Raw genomic sequence first — 25408 nt, 5'->3', positions numbered from 1 at the left:
GGAAGATGGTTAAAATTGATGGGAAGATGGATGGAGCCAAATACAGGACCATTCTGGAAGAAAACCTGATGGAGTCTGCAAAAGACCTGAGACTGGGACGGAGATTTGTCTTCCAACAAGACAATGATCCAAAACATAAAGCAAAATCTACAATGGAATGGTTCAAAAATAAACATATCCAGGTGTTAGAATGGCCAAGTCAAAGTCTTTTTTTTCTTTTTTTTTTTCCTTGCAATTCTGTTGTTTGCTGAATGTAGTTTTGTAAAAAGTCTTTGCTGCTTTTGCGACTGAGAAAGCAACTCTTTCGATGCACTTGCCCTCTGCTCAGAAGACATTCCTATATTTCTCTGCATGCTTCGTCTGGAAGTGTTGGGACAAGTTGTAGTCTTTCAAGACAGCGATGCTCTCTTTGCACACTAAGCACACAGCTTTGCCTGATACACCAATAAAAAAAAAAATTCAATGTCCAGCCTACATTCATTGTCTGCTTTCCTTTTCTTTGAAAAACTAACTTTTGCGCAATTTCTAGCTAGCTACTATTTGTAACTGCAACGTGTGTGTCAGCCTGTCAGTCACTGTCTGTCCTCGTGCAGTTGTTATTTATATGTGCCTTCAAAATAAATCTCACACAAGCGGTGGGAGTTAAATCATGACACAAAGGCGAGTATTCATTGTGCTTTTAATTGGAATAACAAATATGTTTTTCTAAACTTTACTATCGCAAATTCTTTGATCTGTGCATGATTCCCCGGGTCATATTGAATCAGGCCGCATACGGCCCCCGGGCCGTGCTTTAAGGGTCGGTAAATCCGGAACATTTCAAGAACTTTGAAAGTTTCTTCAAGTGCAGTCGCAAAAACCATCAAGCGTTATGATGAAACTGTCTCTCGTGAGGACCGCCACAGGAAAGGAAGACCCAGAGTTACCTCTGCTGCAGATTATAAGTTCATTAGAGTTACAAGCCTCAGAAATTGCAGCCCAAATAAATGCTACAGAGTTCAAGTAACAGACACATCTCAACATCAACTGTTCAGAGGAGACTGTGAATCAGGCCTTCATGGTTGAATTGCTGCAAAGAAACCACGACTAAAGGACACCAATAATAAGAAGAGACTTGCTTGGGCCAAGAAACATCTGTCCTTTTTGGTTTGATGAGTCCAAATGTGAGATTTTTGGTTCCAACTGCCGTGTCTTTGTGACACGCAGGCTAGGTGAACATGTGTTGTTCCCACGGTGAAGCATGGAGGAGGAGGTGTGAGGGTGCTTTGCTGGTGACACTGTCAGTGATTTATTTAGAATTCAAGACACACTTAACCAGCATGGCTTACCACTATCATTTGTTTAACAACAGGAAAATTACCCAACACACCTCCAGGCAGTGTAAGGGCTATATGACCAAGAAGGAGAGTGATGGAGTGCTTTATCAGATGACCTGGCCTCCACAATCACCTGACCTTAACCCAATTGAGATGGTTTGGAATGAGTTGGACCGCGGAGTGAAGGAAAAGCAGCCAACAAGTGCTCAGCATATGTGGGAACTCCTTCAAGACTGTTGGAAAAGCATTCCAGGTGAAGCTGGTTGTGAGAATGCCAAGAGTTTGCAAAGCTGTCATCGAGGCAAAGTGTGGCTACTTTGAAGAATCTAAAATACATTTTGATTTGTTTAACACTTTTTGGTTACTACATATGTGTTATTTCATAGTTTTGATGTCTTCTACAATGTAGAAAATTGTTTGCATGAGTAGGTGTGTAAAAACTTTTGACTGGTACTGTACATACTAGATACAGGTAACTGCCAAAATAAAGGAAACACTAGCAAAGTATCTTAATAGGGCATTGGGCCACCATGAGCTGCCAGAACACCTTCAATGCGCCTTGGCATAGATTCTACAAGTGTCTGGAACTCTGTTAAAAAGAATACTACACTCTTCTTCCACAAGAAATTCCATAATTTGGTGTTTTGTTGATGGTGGTGGAAAACGTTGTCTCAGGCGCCACTCCAGAATCTCTTTCAAAGTCACTGAGATATCTTCTAGCCATGGTAGCCAAAATAATGGGCAACTGGGAATTTTATCACATGACCATAAGCATGATGGGATGTTCATAGCTTAATTAACTAAGGAACCACACCTGTTTGGAAGCACCTGCTTTCAATATACTTTGTATCCCTCATTTACTCAAGTATTTATTTTGTTTTGGCAGTTACCTGTATGTTTCTGGTCTCTTCAGTGAGTGAGACCTGTTACGACTGAATGTGCTGTTCCTCCTCCAGGGTCATGATGATGAGGTGTTTGTCCTGGAGGCCCACCCCTTTGACCACCGCATCATGCTCTCTGCCGGCCACGACGGCAACATCTACATGTGGGACCTCTCCAAGGGATCCAAGATCCGCAACTTCTTCAACATGGTGGAGATTGATTACATGGTGACTGTGTTGGTGACTGTGTTTTACCCTGGCAGACATTCATACAAGCCTCTCTCTCTCTGTCTCAGATTGAGGGCCAAGGTCACGGAGCTGTATTTGACTGTAAGTTCTCAGCTGATGGACAACATTTTGCCTGCACTGACTCCCATGGCCACCTGCTCATCTTTGGCTTTGGCTGCAGCAGACCCTATGAGAAGGTGAGTCCCTGGCCTCTCCACGTGGCTCATTTGGAGAAAGATGTGTAAGTTACATGTTATCATATCGCTTGTAAAGAGAAAATGTTACAAAGAATAACAAATCTCCTCTTCCTCCATATCCTTCCTCTAGATTCCTGACCAAATGTTCTTCCACACTGACTTCAGGCCGCTAATCCGAGACGCCAATAACTTTGTCCTGGACGAGCAGACCCAGCAGGCGCCCCACCTTATGCCCCCTCCCTTCCTTGTGGATGTGGACGGTAACCCCCACCCCACCCACTACCAGCGCCTGGTGCCCGGCAGGGAGAGCTGCAAGGATGAGCATCTGGTACCCCAGCTTGGCTACATGGCGAATGGTAAACCTCCTTACCAATGCTTCTTAGTGGTTTCAACAATAATTCTTTACTAGGCTCTGGAATCAAAATGTGAGTAACATTGGGATTTCTAACCTACTTCTCTGTTGCTTAGGTGATGGTGAGGTGGTTGAGCAAGTGATTGGCCAGCAAACAGCAGAGGAGGGTCACGGAGAAAGCCCTTTGGATGTCCTGATCAGAGAGTTGCAGAACCAACCGGATGAGAGGCGGGACCAAGATGGAGTGCCTGAAGGAGAGGGTGGTACGTGTCAGTCTCATGTAACCATATTTATACTGAATAAAAATAGAAACGCAACGTGTAAAGTGTTGGTCCCTTGTTTCATGAGCTGAAATAAAATATGCACAAAAAGCTTATTTCTCTCAAATTTTGGCCACAAATTTGTTTACCTCCCTGTTTGTGCTGGGGACAATAAAACACCACTCCAAAATGTTCAGTTTTGTCACACTACACAATGCCACAGATGTCTCAAGTTTTGAGGGAGCATGCAATTGGCATGCTGACTACAGGACTGCTATTTCCAGGATTGCTGTTGTCAGAGAATTGAATGTTCATAAGCCGCCTCCAACGTCATTTTAGAGAATTTGGCAGTACGTCCAACTGGCCTCAAATGCAGACCACGTGTACCCACGCCAAGCCAGGACCTCCACATCCGGCTTCTTTACCTGCAGGATAGTCAATTGATTTATTTCCTTATATGAACTGTAACTCAGTAAAATCTTTGAAATTGTTGCATTTTGTATTTTTGTTCAATGTACATATGGGGATGCCCCTTGAATCTTCTTATTGGATTGAATCTGCATATTGGATTTCAGATGTTGTAGTCATGAATTCAAGTTGAATGTTTTCCCTCATTTGCAGCTGTTGAGGGAGCAGAGGTAGTGGGATCGCCCCCTAACGTGGGCCTGAGGAGGAGTGGTCAGGTGGAGGGGGTGCGTCAAATGCACCACAACGCCCCTCGCAGTCAGATGGCCACAGAGAGGGACCTGCTGGCCTGGAGCAGGAGGGTGGTTGTCAACGAAGTCCAGCAAGGGGTCCTCCGGTGAGACTGGCTAAATAACCAGAGGGCCTACCTGAGATGGCCTTGAACCTTCTGTTCAAACCATTCCTGTCCATCCTCTTAAATTTGTGCCTAGGACTGTTTGTAAGATTTCCTAGGCAGATATCCCCCAGTGGCTGACTGAAGCTGTGTGTTTGTGTTGTTTAGGGTGATGGAGGAGACCAGGCGGGCCAAAGGTGAGGTGGAGTGTTCCCTCTACAACACAGAGAGGAGGAGGAAACCTGTACTCGGTGCTCCTAAGGTGAGTCTCTACACTACTGTCCCACAGCTCTCTATCTCTTTCAGAACAAATTTCCCCCTTCCCTTTGTTGATTTATACCAGTTATTCCCAAATAAAAATGTAATTCACCAATATTTTTTTATAATAATATAAAATAATAATTAATGTCTTCACATTTTCAATCAGTCCAAAGGGGCTATACATTTAGGTGAGTTTTTTTTCTCTCGCCTCGTTTCAATATCAAAAATAAAATGAAACCATCTAGTGTTCAGCGAAATAACAACACATTGTTAAATACAGGTAGCCTAGTCAAATAATTAACATCCAATCACATTAACCGTTACTCTCTCTAGGGAATTCCACGAACGGTCCATATGTAGCCAAATGTAGCTGCTGCTCATTCTGCAGTACTGCACCTGTTGACAACACAAGTTGTTCTGCTGTCACGAGCACATCCAATGCTAGCATCAGTAATTCCACGTTTGTTGTTAGCCCAGCTAGCATGGACACGGACAGTTGTGAATCTGATGCTGCCGAATAGCTACTGACCCCTTACCCGGGAAAGCAACGAACAACAGACGGGGACGTTGGACCACCGAAGAGGCGCAAATATGATTTGAACTACTACTACTATTGATTTGGGGTTCACTTATATTGGGAGTAGTGCCTTTTCTCAGCCACAGTGTGTTATATGTGCAAAAGTACTATCTCACAACTCAATGAAACCTTCACTCTTGCGCAGACATTTAGAAACATGCCAATTTGAAAAATAAGCCACGGAAGTTTTTTGAGCGAGAATTAAGACAATTTTCGAGTAGTAATACATGTATAAAAGCAACAGACACCATTTAATAAGAAGGGGCTAGAAACGTCTTATATGATGAGCTACCAAGTGGCTAGGACAGGCAAGACCCATACTATTGGACTTAATTCTTCCTGCTGCCACAGCTATGGGTGGGACAATTCTGGGGGAACAGGCCAAAAAGACTATACAGACAATGCCTTCATCAAACAACAGTTTCACGATGCATCAGTGAGATGGCAGGAGATGTTTTGAAACAATTACTGTTTCACATACAAGCCAGTGAATTCTATGCATTACAGCTGGATGAGTCAACAGACGAGGTGGGCCTGGCACAGCTTCTGGTATATGTCCGTTACGTTTATGGGGGGTCAATTAAAGAAGACATCTTCTTCGGCAAACCACTGGAAACCAGGACAACAGGAGAGGATATTTATGCAGGTACTTTCCCGAAACGGATGACACAAACAACTGGATTAGTTATCCCCTTCATGCCCTGCCTCCAGTCCACTTACCGATATCTGAACAAGAGAGCCTCATCGATATTGCAACAAGCGGTTCTGTGAAAATGTTATCAGAAGCCACTGCCGGATTTCTGGATTGGGTTGCGCTCAGAGTATCCTGCCTTGGCAAATCGCGCTGTTAAGACACTGATGCCCTTTGCAACCACGTACCTATGTGAGAGTGGATTCTCAGCCCCCACTAGCATGAAAACGACATACAGCCACAGACTGTGTGTGGAAAATGATTTAAGACTGAAACTCTCTCTAGTACAACCCAACATTGCAGAGTTATGTGCATCCTTTCAAGCACACCCTTTTCATTAAACTGGTGAGTTATTCACAATTTCAATGAACAAATCAAGTTTTAAATGTAAGATGGATAAATAAAGAGCAGAATAATTGAATATTATTATTTGTGCCTTGGTCCTATAAGAGCTCTTTGTCACTTCCCACGCGCCGGGTTGTGACAAACTCACACTCATTCTTATGTTTATTAAATATATTGTATACTGTGTGTGGCATGCTTACAATGATGGCAAAAAAACAACATTTTGAGTGTGCTGACCCTGGTGCTAGAGGGGGTACGCAGCTGGAGGTTGAATGTTTGAAGGGGTACGGGACTATAAAAAGTTTGTGAACCACTGGTTTATACCAATAGCTTATTTTCTATCATTTAACGACTTCTCACCCCTTCCCACCCTGTAGACCGAGGAGCAGGCTCCATGCAAGCGCTCCCTGCGGCGAACCCAGAGGAAGAAGATGAAGCAGACCAGACCTGCACCAGCGTACCAGACCCGCTCATCACGAGATCGCCGCCCTGTGGATAGGCGGAGGAACTCTGACAGCCAGATGGACTCAGACAGCGATGGAGAGGTGGGGGGGGGTTGTAGTCTGTTGTTCTTGGAAGTAGCAGAGGTTTGGGTGTTGTCATGTTAGAAGAGGTCTAATCATGTTTCCATGTGTCTACAGGCAGAGGAGCAGGCAGAGGCCAGCGATGCTTCCTCTGATGGGGAAGCACAGTGGCAGAGTGACAGCAGTTCCAGGTAAATGTCTATCATCTCCTAAACAGTCAAAGTTTAACCAAAAACACTTTCCCAGGCGTTTCTTTAGATAACAGCAAATACTAGCCAGTTATGCTACCGTTAGCTAGCTATTTAACCAAATGAGAATGTGTAGAATTCCATGGCTGGATGCCTCTACTCACAATTTAAGTAATTCCAATTAGCTACTGTTTTTGTTGTAAGTTCTTAGGTCAAAAGATTAAAGCAAATGATCCCAATTCTAGTACAGTAGCAGCTTGTGACTAGTTCATTTTGAACATGTATTAGAAGTAGGCTAGATCTGATAGCTGTATGATTTTTTTACGTGAACTTTAATATCCGACCTGGCTGAGATGTTATTGTCTCAGTTTATTTTGTGTTTTCTTCCCGTCTAATCAAAATATGTTATACTTACAACCAAATGGAATGGGTTTTAAATTGAAACATCTTTTAATTAGGGTCAAATTTGAACAATTTCTAAATTTTTGATTTATCTCCTCTTCTCCCCCTCAGTGTCTCCTCCAGTGACTACTCTGATTGGACAGCTGATGCGGGGATCAACCTCCAGCCCCCCAAGCGTACCAGCAGAAGGCAGGTGCGGCCGCCCGGTGGCTCCAGCAGCTCGGAGGAGGCGGAGGGCCAGGGAGAGGAGGCCAGGAGGAAGCAGGTGGAGGAGAAGAAGAAGCCCAAGCAGACCAAACAGAAGGTGAGCTCACAGAATGTACAGTAGAGACATGGGCATTGGGCAGGGAATGGTGCAGCCAACGGGCTGCTTGAAAATGGTTTATCTCAGTTACTGGCTATACAGACTATAGTGCTTGTAGCTAGTTTATGTACTCAGGCCTAATGAGAGGGAAAGTTTCGTTACCTTAGCATGTGTGATATTGCGGACTGTTTAACCCAGTCTCTTTGTGCTCAGAAACCCAGTTCGTCTCTGTCTCTGGCTGGCTGTGACGCGGAGGAATGGCTTCCCCCGTCCTGGATCATGGAGACCATCCCCCGACGCTCGCCTTTTGTGCCACAGATGGGTGATGAGGTAAGGAACCCTACTGCCTGATGGGCCATATGAGGTTCAGCCGAGTACCCCACAAAATATCTTCACATTTTGACATTTGCGCTTAATCTCTACCGCATTTTATACAATAGTGCAAGGTTTGTGTCCTAGTTTATAGACATTGTGGCCTGTATGATGACCCTTCTCTTCCTATTGCTCACCAGCTGATGTACTTCAGGCAGGGCCACCAGGCCTATGTCAGGGCGGTGCGCAGGGCCAAGGCCTACAGCATCAACCCTCAGAAACAGTCCTGGAACAAGCTCAACCTCAGGGTGAGACCAATCCTCAACACTTACATTGCTTCCTTTGTCTACTATATGTTATTTTATGTATTTTGAATGTCCTTCATGGATTCCATATCTTTAATGTGGCCTTGTGTTTTATTCCTCTTATCACCCCCTCTCTCTTTGTCTGTTTTCTCGTCGTTCAGGACCAGGAGTCTGTGAAGGTAGTTGGTATCAAGTATGAAGTGGGCCCCCCCACCCTCTGTTGTCTAAAACTGGCTTTCCTGCACCCCATCTCAGGCAAAATGACCAATGAGTCGTTCTCCCTAAAGTAAGTCATCCATCTTATTATTTTGTGTGAAAAGAATATGGCAATGAATGACATGTCCTTGTTCTCTCAGGTACCATGACATGCCGGATGTCATCGATTTCCTGGTGCTTCAGCAGTTCTATGACGAAGCTAAAGAGCACAACTGGCAGACAGGTTAGTGTTGCTTCCCTCTGCCAGCCTCTCTTCAGCATGCAGAACACAAGCCTGTCAGAGGATGTGCCCAGTTTACTCCCCTACCTGTTTATCTCCTACACTCTTTATTTGTGTGCCATGTAAGGAATGTGGTGCAGTCTTCCACATGTTTGTGTTCTGTGTGATGTATCGTTTCAGTTCATGCTCTCATGCATCCTTGTGGTGATTCACGGACCAGCATGTACTGAAACGAGCATGATTTGTCCCTGCTAGGTATGCGCTTCCGGAGCATCATCGATGACGCCTGGTGGTTTGGCTCAGTGGAGGACCAACAGCCACTCCAGCCAGAGTACCCAGACAGCCTGTTCCAGTGCTACACTGTCAAGTGAGTCAATGTGTACCCTGCATCTCACTGGGTTAAATAGATAGAGATGATACTGTAGACCTCCGCTTACACAGTCTGGAGGGGTATGTCAGTGTTTGCCTCAATAGCTCATACTGTAGCTTACACCCAATAGGAGGAAAATATTAATGTCTTATGATACTGAATGTTAAGTTGCGATTTCTCTTGACTAGGTGGGATAATAGCGAGAGGGAGAAGATGAGCCCTTGGGACATGGAGCCCATTCCTGATGAAGGTTAGTATCACTGCTTCTATCAGTGGCTCCTCAACCATCTACTGGATAATGCAATTTGAGTTTGCAGCCAGAATTTTACACATTCAAATATCTCTCTAGCTAGCACACTCAATCACTTAACATAACATATGCAGTCTCTGTATTTAGTATGATAATTAAGATAAGGTTATTGATAGTGAGACTGAGCAGCCAGCCAATGACGCAATATGGTCTCTCTGACTGACATGTTGTGTTCCTCCCCCAGCGGAGTTGCCAGAGGATGTTGGTGATGGGGTGGTGGTGACGGAGGAGGAGGTGAAGGCTCGCCTCTACAGCCCCCAGGAGGGGGAGTGGGGGGCTCACACACGGGACGAGGACTGCCAGAGGGTCATCTTTGGCATCGACGAGCTGCTCACACTGGGTATGTCACCGGTACCACACAGGAAGTCCTGCTTGTCATATTGGATGAATTGAGCCAAGGGTGACCCTGATTTTTAAGTCTCAGTCGATTGCATTCGGAAGTGGTCTTGGATATGGCGTGGTATTGATTAATGCGTGTGTTGTGTTTGTGTAGACCTGGCCAAGGCATTTGCGTCACCAGTGGACCTGCGGGACTACCCCCTCTACTGCACTGTGGTGGCCTACCCCACTGACCTCAGCACCATCCGCAGACGGCTGGAGAACCGCTTCTACAGGTCAGCACTGGCCTTTCAGCCTGCACCCTGACACACTGCAGTACTTCAGAACATACTCAGACCAACCACTCACACTGGAATAATCCTTCAAGCCAATTGTAGTTGTTGCTAATCCTCTAGTCAGCGCCATTGTATCTCAGCTGTAATTTGGACTTGGTATGTTCCAGTTTGAGGAGATCAGTGACTCTCACTCAGCTTATTCCCTCGGGATGTTCATCTCTCCTAGGAGGATCTCGGCTCTGATGTGGGAGGTGCGCTACATCGAGCACAACGCCCGCACTTTCAACGAGCCCCAGAGCCCCATCGTGGCAGCAGCCAAGGTGGTGACTGATGTGCTCCTCCGCTACATCGGGTATGAATGGTGTAGATTTCCCCTTTGTGAAATGGTGCCTCATTAAGAACCTAGTTTTGACTGTAAATAAGACCAGCTGTTTTGTTGTGTGTTTTTGTCAGGGACCAGAGCTGCACAGACATCTTAGATCTGTACCACAAGGTGAAGACGGAGCTGAGCAGTGGAGAGGATGAGGTGAAACATGAAGATGTGTGTGTATACACCTCGAGTTCATAGTGATATTTGAATTGTCTTGGTGGTGTATTACGCAGTACTAAGAGTACATGTGTCTGTGTGTTGGTGTGCAGACTGCTGAGGTGGACATGGACTCTGACACTCCAGGGACCTCCACAGGACAACAGGTAAGGGAAGGATTCATCTCAAACATGGAATATCCGTTGCTGTTGCAATGACTGGGATTCCTGTTCCCCATTATCTCACTTTTCCAATGTTTTTCTGTATCAACCTAACTGGACACCTTCACGCTCTCCCACTATCAGCGGGCCAATCCCAGTCCTAAGAAGCGTGGGGTGGTGTTAGATGTGCGTGCTTGGCGGGGCCAGTGTCGGGAACTGCTGCGGCGTATGATGGACGGCCCTGACTCTGAGCCCTTCAGACAGCCTGTGGACCTCTTCACCTACCAAGTAAGGCTCCTCCTCCTCTCCTTGTTATCATAATCCTTACCAATTATATAACCCCTCACACACAGAAAGGATAACAGCCTGCTACAGGATTAGTGTCTTAGGATCTGAGTGCTTAACAATCTGACATGTTCCCCCACAGTGACATGTTAAAGCTGGAGTCAGTAATGGTGTAACTGACACGTTTGTCATATTACAACAACAAAGATAATACTTTAAACAATGTTTTTTCCCCCTTGGAAATCATTGCACATCATTGTACGTGCAATAGAACAGCAGAGTATGTATTACAATTTTTTGCAAGGTGCTGGAGGCTCTACCATTTCATAAACAAAAACAATAAGAAATGGGCTGGGGCGAAGTTTCTTCTAATGCGGATTCTAACATTAAAGGAAAATTCTACCCAAAAACGATATTTTGGTATAGTCCATCGTTGATAGTCCCAAAGTGTTTTGCATGTCAGCGATCGCGTTTTATATATATATAAATGCATCACACCGGCTGTATTTCTGTATTTTGAAAACTTAATTGGTGACATGCATAATATTTTGGGACTATATCAACAATATACTAATGAAACAAACACCAAAATAGTTTTCGGGTGGAGTTTTCCTTTCAATGCCTGTTTTCTCTGAGCAAAATAAAACCTGCTCCTGGACTAAAAAAAGCAACAGTGCTTCTCCTCTGAAGATACTTTTTACTCCAGGATTATGCTCAATCTGTGTCTGGGAAACCAGTCCACTATGTTTAATTTCCATCAGAGAAACTGAGGGTCTCTGACTGTAGGTAGTGGTTTAGAAGTATTACAAACTACCTCAAATCAAATGTATTTATATAGCCCTTCGTACATCAGCTGATATCTCAAAGTGCTGTACAGAAACCCAGCCTAAAACCCCAAACAGCAAGTAATGCAGGTGTAGAAGCACGGTGGCTAGGAAAAACTCCCTAGAAAGGCCAAAACCTAGGAAGAAACCTAGAGAGGAAGGCTATGTGGGGTGGCCAGTCCTCTTCTGGCTGTGCGGGGTGGAGATTATAACAGAACATGGCCAAGATGTTCAAATGTTCATAAATGACCAGCATGGTCGAATAATAATAAGGCCGAACAGTTGAAACTGGAGCAGCAGCACGGCCAGGTGGACTGGGGACAGCAAGGAAGCATGTCAGGTAGTCCTGAGGCATGGTCCTAGGGCTCAGGTCCTCTAAGAGAGAGAAAGAAAGAGAGAATTAGAGAGAGCACACTTAAATTCACACAGGACACCGAATAGGACAGGAGAAGTACTCCAGATATAACAAACTGACCCTAGCCCCCCGACACAAACTACTGCAGCATAAATACTGGAGGCTGAGACAGGAGGGGTCAGGAGACACTGTGGCCCCATCCGAGGACACCCCCGGACAGGGCCAAACAGGAAGGATATAACCCCACCCACTTTGCCAAAGCACAGCCCCCACACCACTAGAGGGATATCTTCAACCACCAACTTACCATCCTGAGACAAGGCCGAGTATAGCCCACAAAGATCTCCACCACGGGACAACCCAAGGGGGGGGGGCCAACCCAGACAGGAAGATCACATCAGTGACTCAACCCACTCAAGTGACGCACCTGTCCTCAATTCTGAGTTAAAGTAACTGTTAATATCCTGCTAACTGATACCCAAATAATGTTGTTGACTCGTACTTGTGGCCAAACCCCACCCACAACAACTTGTATCTCAAACAGTTGCAAAAATGCTTGCTGTTTCCTCATAGAACATGATGTCATGTTGGCTGAACTGGCCAATCAGTGGTCTACTTGCATTAATATTTTTAATGACCAGTAGATGCCCACATCATTCCAACACAGAAAATCATATTTTTTTAATTAACTTCACTCTTATTGTAATTCATTCTAGGCAAATATCAGCCCCTGCAGAGAAGCACGAGATTGAACTTCACTCAACTTTGTAGAGTCTTTTCCCCTTAGTTAACACTGTCAATGTTTCCCTTTACTGTAGGAATTGTGATCGAATCAATGCAATAATCCACGTTCAATGCAACATACTGAAACGCAACGAACGCTGCAAGACTTAATATGCAAAACTGTGTAAGCTATTTTGTTGTGGGCAGAACGCATCGGAGTAGGATTCCATTGCATTGACACTCATGACTCAGCCCGTACTCTACACAGGCCAGTGCGCCATAACCACTCAGAGCTCAAGTAGGCCTATTTTTACATTTACCACACTCTTATCCAGAGATACTTAGTGCATTCATCTTAAGATAGCTAGGTGGGACAACCACATATCACGGGCATAGAAAGTACATTTTTCCTCAAATATAGTTATTAATAGAGTCAGAGCTATGCAAGTGCATATTTTGGGGTGTGTGTATGTCGGGGTGAGGAGGAGGATTATTGAAGATACTGTTTGAAAAGGTAGGGTTTCAGATGTTTTGGGAAGATTGGCAGGGACTCTGCTGTCCTAGCTTTAGGGGGAAGCTGGTTCCACCATTGGGGTGCCAGAACAGAGAAGAGCTTGAACTGGGCTGAGCGGGAGCTGCCCTCCCGTAGGGGTGGGAGGGCCAAGAGACCTGAGGTGGCAGAACAGAGGGTTCGAGTTGGGGTGTAGGGTTTGAGCATAGCCTGAAGGTAGGGAGGGGCAATTCCTCTTGCTGTTCCGTAGGTAAGCACCATGGTCTTGTAGTGGATGCGAGCTTTGACTGGAAGCCAGTGGAGTGTGCGGAGGAGTGAGGTGACAACCAGGCGGGCTGCAGCGTTCTGGATAGGTTTTAGGGCTTTGATGGCACAAACGGGGAGCCGAGCCAACAGCGAGTTGCAGTCGTCTAGACGGGAGAGGACAAGTGCCTGGATTGGGACCTGCGCTGCTTCCTGTGTGAGGTGGGGTTGTAATCTATGGATGTTGTAGAGCAGGAGCGCTTGACTGCTTTGATGTTTACAGAGAACGACAGGGTGTTGTCCAGGGTCACGCCAAGGTCCTTTGCACTCTGGGAGGGCAACACAGGAGTTGTCAACCTTGATGGAGATGTCTTTGAGCATGCAAGCCTTCCCGAGGAGCAAGAGCATTTCCATCTTGTTGAGCTTGAGGTGGTGGGCCGACATCCAAGTTGAGATATCTGCCAGGCACGCAAAGTTGCGTGTTGCCACCTGGGTGTCGGGGGGGGGGTAAATGGGTGTCATCCGCATAGCAATGTCAGGAGAGTACGTGGTGCTACACCAGTGCAGACTGATCCTCTCCGCGTCACCTGGTTGGAGTGGCCTGCCACGTAGGATGCAATCCTAAGGGATACAGGTCTATAGTTTTTCACGTCAGATAAGTCGAGTGTTGGTTTCTTGAGGAGGGGAGCAACTCTGGACAATTTAAAGTCGAGGGGGTGCACCCAGTGGTCAGGGGTGAGTTGATGAAGGAAGTGAGAAGTTCAAGAGATGTCGCAGGATGTCACCTGGAGAGAGCGGGGAGAAGAGGTCAAGGGCGTAGGGGTAGTTCTGTGTGAGTGAGACCAGTGGACTCAATAGGCTGAGTGAATGAGTAGCGAATGTCGTCAACCTTTTTTCAAAGTGGTTGACAAAGTCATCCGCAGATAGGGTGGAAAAGAGTTTCCTAGGGTTAGTCAGAAGCTTGGAATTTTGTGGTAGAAAATGACTTTAGCAGCAGATACAGAGGGAGGGAGTGAAAGGATGATTGTTTTTACTCAGCTGCCCATAGCTCTGTTCTGTAAGCTCGCAATGAGTCACTCAGCCACAGAGCAGGAGGGGAGAGCTGTCTTGGAGGAAAGGGGACAGTGCGAGTCATAGGATGCGGAAAGGGAGGAGAGTAGGGTCGAAGAGGCAGAATCAGAAGGGAGATATGATGGGAGAGAGCGAAGATTAAGACGGCGCATGACCCTCTGGTTAGGGGCTAAGTGGGTAGGGTTGGAGAAGAGGGAGACAGAAAAAGGAAACAGTAGTGATCAGAGACCTGGAGGGGGGTTGCAGTGAGATTAGTAGGCAAACAGCCTCTAGTAAAGGTGAGGTCGAGTATATTATGCCTTGTGAGTTGGAGTTGATTGGGGAAGGGTGAGGTCAAGAGGCAAGGAGGTGAATGAGAGTTGGAAAGAAATTAAAGGCAGACGTCAGGGGGTTGAAGTCACCATGTACAAAGAGCGGTGAGCCATCGTCCAGTGACGGCATGCAATTCAAATGAGGAGCTGGACAGGTGAGAGAGAAAAGAGAATCTCCACTTAAGATAAATGAGTAGACCTGTGCCACCACCGCAACGACCAGATGCTCTTGGATTATGAGAGAAAACAGTCAGATGAGAGCTGCTGGAGTGATCCATGGCGCCCATCAGGGCCAAAAAGTAAAGGGACTGAAGGGCAGCATAGGCTGTAATGAACTCTGCGTTCTTGACCGCAGTTCCAAACGACCTGGAATTCCACATGGGTTGTGCGCACAGGGTACATTAAATTAGAAGGGTTGCAGCCAAGGGGTGATGAGCGTCTGTCTGTAAAGCCTACAGGGAGAGGTTCGAACAGGTATAGAAAATGTTTGACAAAGCTACAAAAGAGCAAAATGAGAATCTGTAAATAACTAGTTCAGATACTCAAGTAAGAAAGTGGTGTGGAGCCTTCCTCTCTTTCCTTCCTCAAATAACTCAGCAGAACAACTCTACAGCACCTTCTTTGTTTCAGCGACGGTCTTAGTTTGGCAACAAAACTGCCACAGCTGCCACTGAGAACCAGCGGAGACTGAAGAACTAACGCTAATTGCCTAGCAGAGGTGGAGAGCTCACACCCCTGTACTAATTGCTGATTGCCTAGGAGAACAATTATGCTTATCACTCCTGGAGATATCAGGACTCCTTTTGCTATATGCAAATATACCATTGCCATATATAGATCTGTGCCATTCACTTTGAACTGGACTGTGTTTACAGCATGACCGGTCTTGAGTAGATGCGCTTGTTTTGAGATCAAAGTGAGGGCTGCATGTAGCCATGTTGTGCACATTTGTTCATATCCTTTGCTAGTTAGTGAGTTATTAGCCCAGTTCTATATAATTTGTAGTCAGCAATGGGGGAGTGATTGCTTCCTACAAGAGAACAAAATGTGTACATTTCTACATCTTTAAAAAGTGAGTCAGGTAAAGAGCTTTTTCTTGTCTTAAAGGGGCAGTGTTGTATTTTGAGACCGGTAGCCAATAGGCAGAGGCTAACATAATTTGTCTTATTCTCTGTAATAATGGTATGGGAATAATAATGCATTTTATTTTGTAAAGTGGTTTCTTACATCAAACAACACAACGTTTTCAGTCACCTTGTCCGAAGGACAAGTGGATTAACAGGTTAACGTCAAGCCTTGCATATTTTTTTTCCTAAAATCTCATGGAATGTAGGCCTACATTGAACACCAGACATTGGATGCTACTGTAGGCTGAATGATAGAACAGCTAGCTGAAAAAAAATAACTTGGGTGAACATTGCTTATAGGTCATATTTCATAAAAATCGGGAAACACTGGACAGTTACTTTGTGGTTTCAGATGTCCTAAACACTGCACTTTCTCCCTCCTCTCCAAGGACTATCGAGACATCATAGACACTCCCATGGACCTGGGGACTGTAACAGAGACTCTGATCATCGGGAACTACGAGAACCCCATGGAGTTTGCCAAAGATGTCCGCCTAATTTTCAGCAACTCCAAGGCCTACACGCCCAACAAGAAGTCACAGGTTAGTGTACTGATTCTGACAAGATTTTCAATGAGGATACATTTTTTGGGTTGCACCTCAACTAACGTTGATTGGATGAGTGCCCTTGAGTTCTTTACAAGATTCAAGGGGGGAAAGAAATGCGGTGGGTCAACTATATCTCAACAATTTATAACCCTGACCCTTATACAGTGCCTTCAGAAAGTATTCACACCCCTTAACTTTTTCCACATTTTCTTGTTACAGCCTGAATTTAAATTGATACAATTGAGATGTCACTGGCCTACACACAATACCCCATAATGTCGAAGTAGAATTAGGTTTTTATACATTTTTACAAACTAATGAAAAGATGAAATGTCTTGAGTCAATAAGCATTCAACACTTTTGCATCGCAGTGCTAGCTGTGCCACTAGAGATTCTGCGTTCGAGTCCAGGCTCTGTTGCAGCCGGCCGTGACCGGGAGACCCATGGGGTGCAAACAATTGGTCCAGCATAATCAAATCAAAATCTAATTTATTTATATAGCCCTTCGTACATCAGCTGATATCTCAAAGTGCTGTACAGAAACCCAACCTAAAACCCCAAACAGCAAGCAATGCAGGTGTAGAAGCACGGTGGCTAGGAAAAACTCCCTAGAAAGGCCAAAACCTAGGAAGAAACCTAGAGAGGAACCAGGCTATGTGGGGTGGCCAGTCCTCTTCTGGCTGTGCCGGGTGGAGATTATAACAGAACATGGCCAAGATGTTCAAATGTTCATAAATGACCAGCATGGTCGAATAATAATAAGGCAGAACAGTTGAAACTGGAGCAGCAGCACAGCCAGGTGGACTGGGGACAGCAAGGAGTCATCATGTCAGGTAGTCCTGGGGCATGGTCCAAGGGCTCAGGTCCTCCGAGAGAGAGAAAGAAAGAGAGAATTAGAGAAAGCACACTTAAATTCACACAAGACACCGAATAGGACAGGAGAAGTACTCCAGATATAACAAACTGGCCCTAGCCCCCCGACACAAACTACTGCAGCATAAATACTGGAGGCTGAGACAGGAGGGGTCAGGAGACACTGTGGCCCCATCCGAGGACACCCCCGGACAGGGCCAAACAGGAAGGATATAACCCCACCCACTTTGCCAAAGCACAGCCCCCACACCACTAAAGGGATATCTTCAACCACCAACTTACCATCCTGAGACAAGGCTGAGTATAGCCCACAAAGATCTCCGCCATGGCACAACCCAAGGGGGGGCGCCAACCCAGACAGGATGACCACATCAGTGAATCAACCCACTCAGGTGACGCACCCCTTCCAGGGACGGCATGAGAGAGCCCCAGTAAGCCAGTGACTCAGCCCCTGTAATAGGGTTAGAGGCAGAGAATCCCAGTGGAAAGAGGGGAACCGGCCAGGCAGAGACAGCAAGGGCAGTTCGTTGCTCCAGAGCCTTTCCGCTCACCTTCCCACTCCTGGGCCAGACTACACTCAATCATATGACCCACTGAAGAGATGAGTCTTCAGTAAAGACTTAAAGGTTGAGACCGAGTTTGCGTCTCTGACATGGGTAGGCAGACCGTTCCATAAAAATGGAGCTCTATAGGAGAAAGCCCTGCCTCCAGCTGTTTGCTTAGAAATTCTAGGGACAATTAGGAGGCCTGCGTCTTGTGACTGTAGCGTACGTGTAGGTATGTACGGCAGGACCAAATCAGAGAGATAGGTAGGAGCAAGCCCATGTAATGCTTTGTAGGTTAGCAGTAAAACCTTGAAATCAGCCCTTGCTTTGACAGGAAGCCAGTGTAGGGAGGCTAGCACTGGAGTAATATGATCAATTTTTTTGGTTCTAGTCAGGATTCTAGCAGCCGTATTTAGCACTAACTGAAGTTTATTTAGTGCTTTATCCGGGTAGCCGGAAAGTAGAGCATTGCAGTAGTCTAACCTAGAAGTGACAAAAGCATGGATTAATTTTTCTGCATAATTTTTGGACAGAAAGTTTCTGATTTTTGCAATGATACGTAGATGTAAAAAAGCTGTCCTTGAAATAGTCTTGATATGTTCTTCAAAAGAGAGATCAGGGTCCAGAGTAACGCAGAGGTCCTTCACAGTTTTATTTGAGACGACTGTACAACCATTAAGATTAATTGTCAGATTCAACAGAAGATCTCTTTGTTTCTTGGGACCTAGAACAAGCATCTCTGTTTTGTCCGAATTTAAAAGTAGAAAGTTTGCAGCCATCCACTTCCTTATGTCTGAAACACATGCTTCTAGCAAGGGCAATTTTGGGGCTTCACCATGTTTCATTGAAATGTACAGCTGTGTGTCATCTGCAGAGCAGTGAAAGTTAACATTATGTTTTCGAATGACATCCCCAAGAGGTAAAATATATAGTGAAAACAATAGTGGTCCTAAAACGAAACCTTTGTTGAACACCGAAATTTACAGTTGATTTGTCAGAGGACAAACCATTCACAGAGACAAACTGATATCTTTCCGACAGATAAGAGCCAAACCAGGCCAGAACTTGTCCGTGTAGACCAATTTGGGTTTCCAATCTCTCCAAAAGAATGTGGTGATCGATGGTATCAAAAGCAGCACTAAGGTCTAGGAGCACGAGGACAGATGCAGAGCCTCGGTCCGATGCCATTAAAATGTAATTTACCACCTTCACAAGTGCAGTCTCAGTGCTATGATGGGGTCTAAAACCAGACTGAAGCATTTCGTATACATTGTTTGTCTTCAGGAAGGCAGTGAGTTGCTGCGCAACAGCCTTTTCTAAAATTTTTGAGAGGAATGGAAGATTCGATATAGGCCAATAGTTTTTTATATTTTCTGGGTCAAGGTTTGGCTTTTTCAAGAGAGGCTTTATTACTGCCACTTTTAGTGAGTTTGGCACACATCCGGTGGATAGAGAGCCGTTTATTATGTTCAACATAGGAGGGCCAAGCACAGGAAGCAGCTCTTTCAGTAGTTTAGTTGGAATAGGGTCCAGCTTGCAGCTTGAAGGTTTAGAGGCCATGATTATTTTCATCATTGTGTCAAGAGATATAGTACTAAAACACTTGAGCGTCTCTCTTGATCCTAGGTCCTGGCAGAGTTGTGCAGACTCAGGACAACTGAGCTTTGAAGGAATACGCAGATTTAAAGAGGAGTCCGTAATTTGCTTTCTAATAATCATAATCTTTTCCTCAAAGAAGTTCATGAATTTATCACTGCTAAAGTGAAAGCCATCCTCTCTTGGGGAATGCTGCTTTTTAGTTAGCTTTGCGACAGTATCAAAAAGGAATTTCGGATTGTTCTTATTTTCCTCAATTAAGTTAGGAAATATAGGATGATCGAGCAGCAGTAAGGGCTCTTCGGTACTGCACGGTACTGTCTTTCCAAGCTAGTCGGAAGACTTTCAGTTTGGTGTGGCGCCATTTCCGTTCCAATTTTCTGGAAGCTTGCTTCAGAGCTCGGGCATTTTCTGTGTACCAGGGAGCTAGTTTCTTATGAGAAATGTTTTTAGTTTTTAGGGGTGCAACTGCATCTAGGGTATTGCGCAAGGTTAAATTGAGTTCCTCAGTTAGGTGGTTAACTGATTGTTGTCCTCTGGCGTCCTTGGGTAGACAGAGGGAATCTGGAAGGACATCAAGGAATCTTTGTGTTGTCTGTGAATTTATAACACGATTTTGGATGTTCCTTGGTTGGGGTCTGAGCAGATTATTTGTTGCAATTGCAAACGTAATAAAATGGTGGTCCGATAGTTGGCTGCAGGGATATTCTTGTTCCATCGCGCACTGCGACTCCAGTGGCGGGCCTGGGAGCAGTGCACGCTGACACGGTCACCAGGTGCACTGTGTTTTCTCTGACACATTGGTGCGGCTGGCTTCCAGGTTAAGTGGGCATTGTGTCAAGAAGCAGTGCGGCTTGGTTGGGTTGTGTTTCGGACGACGCACGGCTCTCGCCCTTCACCTCTCCCGAGTCCGTACGGGAGTTGCAGCGACGAGACGAGACTGTAACTACCAATTGGATGCCACAAAATTGGGGAGAAAACGGGGGTAATTAAAAATGTTTTTTTTTACAAAAAATGTATTAACTAAATAAATAAATGCTTTTTTTTTCTTTTTATTAAAAAATAAATAAAAGTATTTAACCCCTTTTGTTATGGCTGAACCAGACTTGTGGAGGTCTACAATTTTTTTCTGAGGTCTTGGCTGATTTCTTTAGATTTCCCCATGATGGCAAGCAAAGAGGCACTGAGTTTGAATTGACTCAAATTATGTAAATTAGCCTATCAGAAGCTTCTAAAGCCATGACATCATTTTATGGAATTTCCCAAGCTATTCAAAGGCACAGTCAACTTAGTGTATGTAAACTTCTGACTCACTGGAATTGTGATACAGTGAATTATAAGTGAAATAGTCTGTCTGTAAACAATTGTTGGAAAAATGACTTGTGTCATGCACAAAGTAGATGTCCTAACCGACTTGCCAAAACTATAGTTTGTTAACAAGAAACTTGTGGAGTGGTTGATTAACAAGTTTTAATGACTCCATCCTAAGTGTATGTAAACTTCCGACTTCAACTGTACATACTCAGAAAGGTGATTCTGACATGTATTGACTCAGGGGTGTGAATACTTATGTAAATTAGATTCCTGCATTTCCTTTTCAATACATTTGCAAAAATTTCTCAAAACATGTATTTGCTTTGTCATCATGAGGTATTGTGTATAGAATTTTGAATTCAGGCTGTAACAAAATGTGGAATAATTAATACTTTCTGAAGGCACGCTGTTTTGTGAGAGAATGGTATTTTTGATCTTCATTGTTTCATCTCTAGATCTACACCATGACCCTGAGCCTATCAGCCTTCTTTGAAAGACAAATCATCTCCATCATCTCGGATTACAAGTCTGCAGTACAGAACCAGCGGAGGAAGAGTCGCCAGAGTGTCAGCTACAGGAAGAGACTGCACAGCGGAGGCAGCTCCCCTCCCACCAGCCGACCCTCCAGGTACTGGCCTGGCTGAAACCCCTCTCTACAACTCTTAAATCCACTGCAATAACCCCAACTATTATGTACCACTCCTTGTAGGATCTATTCAGATTCCACTTAAAACACTATGTCTTGGTGTCTCTTTAACTCTAGTCCTAAAGGGAAGCACAAGTCAAGGAAGAAACCAACACCAAAAGAATTACAGACCTTATCCAAGAAGCGGCCTCGCAGGCCATCTCAAGGTAACACTCTTGTCGTGAGTGTATGTTTGTGTCGCTGTGTGGCGGTATGTGTTTTAGAGAAGTGTGAACTGTGGGTTGGGTGGTTACGTGACGTGCTGCTGTTGTTGCAATGTCAGAGACGAGCAGTGTGATGGTGGATGAGGACAGCCAACCCTCATCATCGTCTAACTCAGGGACAGGAAGCCACAGTGGGGGTCCAGGGGCTGACCGTGTCACCCGCAGCCAAACCACTCCCGTCAAGAACTCAGGTATTACTACACAGGGTAACCAACTCCAGCAGGCAGTGGATAAATAGTCCTTCATAGAGCTGTTTCACCACGCTATCTAGACAAATGTATGATTTTGACAACTGCTTGAATGTTTGGAGTCAGCCTGGTTAAATCGCTGCAGTTAATGACATCATTACTATGTTTTCACTGCTGCCAAAATCACACAATTAGAAAGGGTTATCATGTAAGTCTACTTGGCAGCAGTTACTGGAGGCTACTTTAGTAGGTGTTGCTGTGCTATGTTTAACAGGGAGGCGTTGTGTGCCCCTCTCTCTCTCCCCCCCAGAGGGTAACAGACCTCTCACTAACGGCACCAGACAGAGCCACAGGAGACGAGTGCTGCAGGAGGATGAGGGAGAGGGATCTGGAGGATCCAATAGCTCATCTTCGTCATCGTCTTCCTCGTCTTCCTCATCATCCTCCTCCTCATCAGACAGTGAGTCGGACAGTGAGTCAGAGGTTGGAAAGTTTGTGGACGGGGGAGATCACGACTACAGCAAAGCTCCCCGCTTAAAAACGGGCTACAAAGTCAAGGGCAAGATGGCCGTCTCTGGGAAGAGGATGCTGGAAGAAGAGGAAGCTCCAGAAAGAGCCAAGAGAGCACGAGTCCAGGCAGAGGAGCAGGAAGAGGAGGATGAAGACGAACAAGGTGAAGATGAGCAGGAGGAAGAGGGGGAGCAGCCACAGCCACCGCATCAAGAGGAAGGGGAGGAGCCTGAGGACGAAGAGGAGGAGCCTGAGGACGAAGAGGAGCCTGAGGAAATGGAGGAATCAGAAGAGGAGGAGGACTCAGAGCAGGGTGAGGGTGGGGCAGAGGGCGGTCAGAAAAGCAGCAGCCGTAGTAAGTCTGGTCAGGTGAACACTCGGAACCAGGGCCGCAGGACAGTGTTGTACAATGACGAGTCAGATGACGAGTCAGGGACCACAGAGGACCCACTCAACCTAGGCATGTCCCGCTCAGGACGCCTACGCCGCATGACCGAAAAGGCCCGGGTCAGCCACCTTATGGGCTGGAACCACTGACTCACACAACCCCCTCAAACCACCTTAAACTGGGCCTTCTACCAACCACCTATCTACCTTACCCACCAGGCGTGAGACTGTACAATTGACTAAATTAATACTTCAGGGATTTTGCTTTAATTTTTTTATTGATTTTTGTATCATTTTGCTTTGTGTACGAGACTGTTTACGACTCTACTGGCAGTGGTGCTCCTTATCTTGCCAAGGAATCTCCCTCCCTGGTCTTCAAAGCTACTCATCAACATGGACCCACAAGTCAACTCACTCACCTCCGCCTTACTTACTGCTCTCCTGGGCCTTAGACTCCCCTTACTCCTCTTCTATCAACTCATAACTCTTCTCCTTCTCATCCTCAGTTTTCCTCCCCCATCTTTCTCTTACCCTCCTTCTCACCTCCGATCTTCCTGATCATACAACAACAAAGGTTCAAGAGATGCCAAAAACTGGTGCTCATATATTATAGCTCAAGGAGACTAAGCTCTGCTGTCCTCTACATCTGGATGACAGACAGACTGATGCTCCCTTTCCTTCTCTCTGTTTGTGTTCTGTCTGAACAGTACAGTACATCTCTCCCTAAATTACCCTCTTCCACATGACCCCCTCTCAGTGTTGGGTTGTCTGATTGACGCTAACCCTCCCACTATGCTTCATCCTCCCCAACCCCCATCATTTACTTTGGGAGGTCAACTCTGGTGTGCTCATTCACCGCATTCATTAATCTATTTTTAGGCATCCAGGCTAGGTCTTAGAGGACTGCTGTGTCTGTGGGTTTTAGTTCTCAGACTATCTTTGCGTGGGAACGTATTGATTCTAATTAGTTGTGGTGACTTCTTCCATCATTAATTATGTCTACTAATAAAATGCTGCATGCCTACAGTACAATGTTCTGCCATTGAATCAGAGGCAGACCTCCTTAGTTAACTCCTGGGCCACTGAATGTTTAATGCTATATCCCCCGTAATCCTTATCAATTCTGTAGAGTTTGTATATTTGCACATACAATAGGTTAATAGAGGCTTTGCCGTATCCTCTTCCTGTAGCGTGTGGTTGTTATGGTTGAGTGATGTCTAGTGTAGTGAAAGAGTGTGGGTAATTGGAAAGGAGAAATGCAAAGCGATTGTATAAGGGTCTACCATTGAGTTCCATTTCTGTTGGTCGGAACATACTTTCATTGATCTAAATCAAATGCACACATTAATTTATAACTTCCAGGGCACTGTCCTTCAACCCAGCATGTTCAAACACAAACCAAAGTGCATCATGGTACTTTGGGGAGAGGCTCGCCCATAGCCACCACTCACTTCCACCTCATACTGAAAAGGAAATTTTTTTACTACAGAAATATTTATATTTTTTCACTGTATTATACACTTTGCAATTATTCCTTAGCTAATATTAATGATGGTGAAATGTTTGCACATGTATCTATTGTATGTGGCAGCTGAATTTGAGATGTTTTGTTGGGCTGAGTATGCTATCCTGCCCTCTGATTTTACTCTTAATCACAATATTGGATGACCAGACAAGCCACAAAGAGCAAAGAACAGATTTCGCTCCATGCAGTTCTAAACAACGAAGGACTTTTTATTTGTGTACAAAACACAGATAAATTGTGCCAATAATACTCAACACATTTGCATACAAATACACCTTTTCTGGGCTGTTTTGTGATAGATTTTTTTGTTGTGAGCATTATTGAACCAGAGGGTTGTGTTTGCTTGGTCAAAGGTCGGAGGGTCCGACACAGCTGAGCCACTTGGCAACGTTGCCTAAGAAACAGAAACCAAGGCTACAGACAGCCAGGTTCTCTTCTCTCCTTCGACTTCCTAACATAAGGTGCTCTGTGTGTGTCATACGCTAAGTGTTCCAGGAATCAGCCCTCCTGTGCTCCCCATGCCCCCAGGATACACCCGGCTCCACTACCCCATGAATCAGCCTACTACACTCTGGTTTAGGGTCTCTGAAATAGCCCTTAAGTGTCATCTGATGGGCCATGCTACTGCTTAGTCATGTTGCCACACTAGGGAAAGAGATGGGACTGCAAAATCAATCAAGGTTTTCGTTAGTTAATCACGAGACAGCAGTAACTGTCGTCTGCAAACTGTGGGTATAGTTTGAAAACATCACTTGGGCCAATGGATAAATCCCTACTCAATAATTTGTGAACATGTTCTCTTAATATAATAGATGGTAAATGGACTTGCCTTTAAGCAGCAGATTAGTAGTTTCTGAATCCAGCAATGATGACATTCTAGGTGTAATAATAAACGTGACTTTTTTCTACACAATATTTTTGATTGTGTGTTTTGTTTTTTTAAATAAAGGAGCGACAGATTTTCTCCCAACTTGGTGCCCCTGGTATTTGGCTCATTGTCACATTGTCTAAACACAATACAAACATGCCCACTTGAATCACCATAGAAAAACATGATATGGTGGGGAGAACAAGTATTTGATACACTGCCGAATTTGCAGGTTTTCCTACTTACAAAGCATGTAGAGGTCAAATTTTTTATCATAGGTACACTTCAACTGTGAGACGGAATCTAAAACAAAAATCCAGAAAATCACATTGTATG

General features: G+C 45.1%; 1 protein-coding gene across 2 annotated transcripts in view; it reads left to right on the top strand.

The window, feature by feature from the left end:
* LOC110533816 (bromodomain and WD repeat-containing protein 3) overlaps nucleotides 1-25174 on the top strand; it is a 33633-nt gene extending 8459 nt beyond the window's left edge. Inside the window, exons 15-40 of one of the 2 annotated variants that reach the window (XM_021618344.2) lie at nucleotides 2273-2407; nucleotides 2494-2622; nucleotides 2753-2978; nucleotides 3091-3237; nucleotides 3856-4036; nucleotides 4202-4295; nucleotides 6285-6452; nucleotides 6549-6622; nucleotides 7133-7325; nucleotides 7539-7655; nucleotides 7838-7945; nucleotides 8104-8228; nucleotides 8299-8381; nucleotides 8634-8745; nucleotides 8937-8998; nucleotides 9243-9398; nucleotides 9552-9672; nucleotides 9899-10024; nucleotides 10126-10213; nucleotides 10312-10365; nucleotides 10504-10647; nucleotides 16199-16351; nucleotides 21141-21313; nucleotides 21449-21537; nucleotides 21654-21785; nucleotides 22093-25174. In XM_021618344.2, coding sequence (XP_021474019.2) covers nucleotides 2273-2407; nucleotides 2494-2622; nucleotides 2753-2978; nucleotides 3091-3237; nucleotides 3856-4036; nucleotides 4202-4295; nucleotides 6285-6452; nucleotides 6549-6622; nucleotides 7133-7325; nucleotides 7539-7655; nucleotides 7838-7945; nucleotides 8104-8228; nucleotides 8299-8381; nucleotides 8634-8745; nucleotides 8937-8998; nucleotides 9243-9398; nucleotides 9552-9672; nucleotides 9899-10024; nucleotides 10126-10213; nucleotides 10312-10365; nucleotides 10504-10647; nucleotides 16199-16351; nucleotides 21141-21313; nucleotides 21449-21537; nucleotides 21654-21785; nucleotides 22093-22829 — 3927 coding nt within the window. In that variant the 3' untranslated portion in view covers nucleotides 22830-25174. The remainder of the gene's footprint in view (nucleotides 1-2272; nucleotides 2408-2493; nucleotides 2623-2752; nucleotides 2979-3090; nucleotides 3238-3855; nucleotides 4037-4201; nucleotides 4296-6284; nucleotides 6453-6548; nucleotides 6623-7132; nucleotides 7326-7538; nucleotides 7656-7837; nucleotides 7946-8103; nucleotides 8229-8298; nucleotides 8382-8633; nucleotides 8746-8936; nucleotides 8999-9242; nucleotides 9399-9551; nucleotides 9673-9898; nucleotides 10025-10125; nucleotides 10214-10311; nucleotides 10366-10503; nucleotides 10648-16198; nucleotides 16352-21140; nucleotides 21314-21448; nucleotides 21538-21653; nucleotides 21786-22092) is intronic. The other variant, XM_021618345.2, reaches the window with a different exon arrangement.
* Nucleotides 25175-25408: the final 234 nt, after the last annotated feature.

The sequence above is a fragment of the Oncorhynchus mykiss genome, chromosome 10, assembly GCF_013265735.2.
Source record: "Oncorhynchus mykiss isolate Arlee chromosome 10, USDA_OmykA_1.1, whole genome shotgun sequence".
Classification (NCBI taxonomy): domain Eukaryota; kingdom Metazoa; phylum Chordata; class Actinopteri; order Salmoniformes; family Salmonidae; genus Oncorhynchus; species Oncorhynchus mykiss.
This window is presented reverse-complemented; position numbering and strand designations above follow the sequence as displayed.